At 42.2% G+C, this 6251-nt stretch overlaps 1 protein-coding gene across 3 annotated transcripts in view; it reads left to right on the forward strand.

Annotated features, from left to right (window-relative positions):
* The first annotated feature begins 270 nt into the window (after positions 1-270).
* Positions 271-6251, forward strand: part of MASTL (microtubule associated serine/threonine kinase like) — a 38098-nt gene continuing 32117 nt past the window's right edge. For all 3 annotated transcript variants that reach the window (XM_030888363.2, XM_004716105.2, XM_045300196.1), the window contains exon 1: positions 271-456. In XM_030888363.2, coding sequence (XP_030744223.1) covers positions 271-456 — 186 coding nt within the window. The remainder of the gene's footprint in view (positions 457-6251) is intronic.

Below are 6251 nucleotides of genomic sequence, written 5' to 3' on the forward strand. Positions count from 1 at the left end.
ACCGTGGCCACCACCCTAAAGGGCGTGTAGTCCCTTTTGGTTGTTGCTACGCGCTCAGTGCACATGCTCATTGGTTCCTTCCGCTTATAGGAGGGAGAGAGGGCAGGGGGCGTGGCTGCACCTGACGCGCTACAAGCGAGGCCACGCGGTGACGTCACTACGGGAGTGCGTGAGGGAGGCGGAGTCTAACTTTGAAACTAGTTGGCGGGAGTGGCGGCTTGGAATGGAGCGGTGGTGGCTGCTGCAGGTTCTCGTCTGACCCGGTTTAGTATGGAGCCCACTTCGGGAAGCGGGAGCGATTGCGGAGGAGGAGCGGCGACTGGGGAGTGCGTGAATCGGATCCCTGTGCCAAGACCGCCCTCCATTGAGGAGTTCACGATTGTGAAGCCCATTAGCCGTGGCGCTTTCGGGAAAGTATATCTGGGACAGAAAGGCGGCAAATTGTATGCAGTGAAGGTAGGAAATCCTATAGACCAGGGAGAGAGCCCGGCCCCTTCCCTTGGGCAGATCCACCCGCGCCTGGAGCCACTCGTCGGGGTGGTGGTTGGCCTTGAGTCTTAGGAGCTCCAGTGACACTAGCAGGCAAGGGGCGGGGGAGGGGCTAGCCGCTACCCCGCCCTCCTTTCTGGATCAGTGGAACTGCTAGAATAGAAAGTTAGCAAATGAAGAAACTGCAGCCAAAGACAAAGTACAAGGGCTTTAAAGTCACAGCCCAAACTGTTAATCAGGCTTCTAAATCCAAAAAGGTTTTATACTAGTTAGTGGTTTTGTTTATGTTGTCTCTGGAAGTTTGACATCCTAGTGAAGAATTTTTGTTAATAATAGGCAGACAGCTATTACTGGGCTCTAGTCAGGAGACAGAGACACTGTTTTCTGTTAAATCTGTTGCAAAGCGTTTAGATACTGGTGACACTGTGGGTTAGGCGTTGGGCTGCTAACCGCAAGGCAGGCAGTTTGAATCCAGCAGCAACTCCACAGGAGAAAGAGTCTGTACACTCCCCTAAAGATTTAGTCTCAGAAATTCTTTGAAGGGCCAGTTTGTATCGGAATCTACACAATGGCGGTAGGTTTTAAAAATTACTATTATCTGCTCATTTTAAGTGTTTTCTTGATCCTTTTTATGGTTTAGACTTTAACCAGGATTTGTTTGAAACAGGCATCTCATTTTTTTCCTCATCAAATCTCATTATAAAACCTTGAGTCTACTTTTCTACATTTCTAGAAACAAAGTAAAATCAGTAGGTAATAAGTATCAAGATTTGGCAGAACTATGTCCTCTGTCCTTACAATAAACAAAAAACCAAACTCACTGCCATGGAGTCAATGTTGACACAGAGAAACACTCTCTCCCTCCCAGGGGTTTCGAGACTGTTTACAGAAGTAGAAAGTCCAGTCTATCTCCAGCTGCTGATAGTTTCCGACTGTTGACCATGTGGATTGCAGCCCAATGCATAGCTACTATACCACTGGGGCACCCTATTCAATAGTAAACCTCTATCAAACTTGTAATGTATGTAAACTGTGATCTGCAAACTGGCTCGCGAGCTATATGGAGTTCTTTAAGTTCGTATATGTAGCTCTGAAGTAAAATTGAAAATGAAAATAAACCTATTACTTAGATAATGGTAATTGTATTCTTCGTTCGTAAACATATATTAACAACTGGGATAACTTTTTAAAAATCACTTTATTGGGAGCTCATACAACTCTTATCACAAATCAACCCATCTATCCATTGTGCCAAGCACAGTTGTACATTTGTTGCCATCATCATTTTCAAAACTCTACTTGAACCTTTGGTATCAGCTTCTCATTTTTTCCCCTCCCTGGTGAACTCTTGATTATCTATAAATTATTTTTTTCCCATGTCTTATACTGACAAATGTTTCCCTTCACTCACTTTTCTGTTGTCCCCCTGGGAAGGGGTTATATATAGATCATTGTGATTGGTTTCCACTTTCTACCCCACCTTCCCCTTGCCCTCTTGGTGTTGCTACTCTCATTATTGGTCCTGAGGGGTTTGTCTGTTTTGGATTCCCTGTGTTTCCAGTTCTTATCTGTACCTGTGTACATGCTCTGGTCTAGCTGAATTTGTAAGGTAGAATTGGGGTCATGATGGGGGGGGGGAGCATTAAAGAACCAGAGGAAAGTTGTATGTTTCATTGGTGCTATACTGCACCCTGACTGGCTCATCACCTTCCCGCGACCCTTCTGTAAGGGGATGTCCAATTGCCTACAGATGGGCTTTGGATTCGGATAATTTTTAAATTGTTGGGAGGGACAGGATTGGTTCTTCTGCCTCAAAAGTTTGCTACCCACTGAATAAACTATTCTGCCTGCTTTTGGTTTTCATTTACTTGCATGGTTTCAAGTTGCTCAAATGTCAGCATTTTACTGAGAGGAAGTGATTTATCAGTGTTTAAAATGAAAGGATAAGTTGGTAGTCTGAATGTTAGATACAGTTGTTGTTTTTTTCCAAATGCAGTTTCAAGCTCTTGTTCTACACTGCCATGTGCATATCTAGCAACCCCTTCAAATTATACTGCTTAAGCATTAACAGTTCTCTCCACCTTACTACTTTAATTCTGAGCCTACTGTATTCCGCCTTTCATTGACCACCATCATCCCTATCACTCAGACCAGAAACCCGAGTCATTTTGGCTTTCATTTTAGCTGTTTGTCCTATCTCAACTACTCCGGCCAGTTCTGTCTCGGTGATCTTTCTCATAGTCCTTTTACCTTTATCTTTCCATTTCCAAGTACTGTAAAGAGCTTCATTTCTTCATCAGATAGTGGTGTAACCACCCACACAGTCCAGTTCAGAATATTTCTATCACACTGAAAAAGTTTCTGTGCTGTGTCCTCTCCCAGGTAACCACTAGTCTATTTTCTATCTCGGTGTTCTCATCAGTTGCTATGGAGTTAACGGTGATTCATGGCAGGCTTAAGTAAGAGAGATTGAAACATTGCCCCACGTTGCATCATCCTCACCATCTTTGATGTTTGAGCCGGTTATTGCAGCCATTGTGCCTATCCATCTCACAGTCTCCTTTTTTGCTGACTGACCCTATACCAAGCATAGTATCCTTCTCAAGTGGTTGGTCACTTTTAAGAACATGTCCTTATTTTAAGGGGAGAAAGATGGGGCTTTCTATGACAGTCTTGGACACTCTTTGGGCAATCCTATAGAGGTGCTGAGTCGGCACAACTCGAAGGCAGTGAGTTTGATTTTTTTTGGTTTTATTTTTAAGGAGTGTTTTGGCTGTACAGCTTGGAAGACTGATTCTAACCCTATAGATTTCCCTTTTCTAGATATTTTATATAAAGGGATCATATAATATGTGGTCATTTACATCTGGCCTTTTTCACTTAACATGTTTCATCCATCTCCTAGACTAGGCCCCTAACTGGAAATATTTTCTTTACCATACATGGGAAAGTCCAAAGTCCTTAGAAAGCAGTCATGCTTCATGTTCAGATTTTGACTTCCACTTTTCCCTTACATGTATTCTGCCTTCTATTCCCAGCAGAAAATTAATTAGTTCCCGAATGCCATGCATTTTTCCTGCCTCTAAGGTTATGTTAGACGTCCTGGCAGTTCACGTATATGGCTGCTAACTGCAAGATCAGCAGTTCGAAACCATGAGCCTTTCCTAAGGAAAAAGACTGTGCTTTCTATTGCTGGAAAGAGTTACAGTCCCAGAAAGTCATGGCAGCAGTCCTACCCTGTGTTACGGGGTCTCTGTGAGCCAGCATGGACTCAATGGTAGTAAGGTCATGTTGAGACTCATTCTTTTTGTTATTTTTTAATGTAAGCTATTTTAAGGCTGCACCATACATATAGGTTGTTAATTAGAACTATTTTCTCATCATACATTAATTCAGTTTTTGCTGTTATAAATAACATTGTAATGAATAACTTTATGCATAGGATATTTACTATATACTGTATATCTTAATTTTTATTTACTAGATTTTTTTAAAAGATTTTATTGGGGGCTCTTACAGTTCTTATAACAATCCATACATCATTTATATCAAACTTATTTGTACATATGTTGCCTCATTTTTTTAAACATTTACATTCTAGGTGAGCCCTTGGAATCAGCTCCTCTTTTTACCCTCCCACCCTGATGACCCCTTGACAAATTATAAATGATTATTAATTTCATATCTTACACTGACCGCTGTCTCCCTTCCCCAAGGTTTCTTCCTTCTTCCTCTTCCTACCTTTCCCCCATTCTCCTGGGAGTATTTCTGTTCCCAAGGGCTTTATCTGACCAGGATTCCATGTGTCCTGAGTGCTTATCTGTACCTACGTACATGCTCCAGCCTAGTCGGAAGTGAAAGGCAGGATCAGGGTCATGATAGTGGGGGGTGAGGAAGCCTCAAGGAACCAGAGGAATATTGTGTGCTTCATTGGTGCTATACGTCACCCTGGTTGACTCATCCCTTCCTTGAGACCCTTCTGAGGGGGTGTCCCATTGGGTCTCTGCTCCGAGGCCCCTCGTTCTCAACAATATGTTTTATTGTTTCTTTTGTTTTTGGTCTTCTGATGCCTATTACCTGAACCCATCGACACCTCATGATCACACAGGCTGGTGTGCTTCTTCCATGTGTGCTTGTTGCTTCTCTGCTAGATGGCCGCTTGTTTAACTTCAAGTCTTTAAGACTCCAGACGTTATATCTTTTGATAGCTGGGCACAATCAGCATTCTTTCACATTTGCTTGTGCTCCCATTTTGTCTTCAGTGATCGTGCTGGGAGGGTGTGCATCACAGAATGCTAGGTTGTTAGAACAGTGTTCTTGCACTGACGGAGGGCTTGAGCCAGAGGCCCAAAGTCTATCCACTTCCTCAATGTATTGCCATGTAAATATATGTACCTATGCCAATACCTCTATTTTTATGAATCAATATATTTACATAAGTGCACACCTGTGTTTATACCGCTATCCATAGCTTTGCTTCCTATATCTTTCATCTATTTCTTTTTACCTTCCTCCTCTCCCACCATCACACTCGCCCTTCTTCTGCCTCTTAGTAATTCCTCTCAGATAGATTGCTGTTGCTCCAACACCCCCAGGATCTCTATGTCCTCCTTGTTGTTGATTTTAATTCCCTAGTTGTTCCCCTGCCTATGGTGTTGTTTGCTCATGGCTCCCTTCCCCGTCTCCTCCTCCTCCCTCCCCTAAGTCCCTCTGGAAACTTCGGTCCAGTGGCTTTCTCGGATGTGCTCCCCATGCCTATCTTGTCAAAGGTAGGCAAGCCAACAATAATGTAGACAATACAAAAAGAAAACCAAAAATTGAATAAAAAGAAAAATAATAACTAGTAATATATATATATATATATATATATTACCTAAAAAACCAAACTCACTGCCATTGAGTCAATTCTGACTCATCAGGACCCTGTAGGGCAGGGTAGCACTGCCCCTGTGGGTTTCTGAGAGTGGAACTCTTTGTGGAAGAAGAAAGTCTCATCTTCTCCCATGGAGCTGATGGTGGTTTGAACTGCTGACTTTGTGGTTAGCAGCTCACTGAGTCATTAGAACTCCACATGTACTATAATTATAAGCTCCATAGTAAAATATTTGTAAATATTAACATATGTTCTTTCATCTCTCCATCAACTACTCCAATATACTATTATTGCTTCCTTTAGCTCCCGTTTGTTTTCCTCCATGCTTTTTATACTTCTGTCCCTTTACAGGATAGTTGGGTATCATTGTGATACTGAAGACTGTGGTGTAGATCAATAGAGATAACAGATAAAAGAAACAGATCCAGGGGGAAAAGGCAAGAAAGAAAGTAAGTCAGAGACTACTCTGGGTGGAGAAAGGTAAAAGACCTTCCACTGGGAATTTCAAGGTGTTCCCTTAGTCTTCCCTCATCTAGTTGCAAAAGAGGGCCATCCAACAGATCAATAAATACTAGGCTTGACATAGCATTAGGTCAGTGTTGTCAGAGATATTCATCTCTACACCGCTACATACCCCCAGCCAATTCATGACAAGTGGAACAATACATCTTCACTGAAGAAGTCATTTCCATTGTAAATTAGTAACATACAAAAACCACTCCTGTGTGTATGGAATTTTTGGAGTACAAACCACCCTCAGAGAGCCTCACATCATATGGTTAATTTAACTTGGACAATTCAGGTGCATCATTCAATTGTAAGGAACGAAAGAGGTGTTGAGTAATGATGAGTTGGGACATGGAAACTCATGATCATTTAAAAATTCTTA

Source organism: Echinops telfairi, unplaced genomic scaffold, assembly GCF_000313985.2.
Source record: "Echinops telfairi isolate 266 unplaced genomic scaffold, ASM31398v2 ScPeMD7_7461;HRSCAF=8499, whole genome shotgun sequence".
NCBI classification, from domain to species: domain Eukaryota; kingdom Metazoa; phylum Chordata; class Mammalia; order Afrosoricida; family Tenrecidae; genus Echinops; species Echinops telfairi.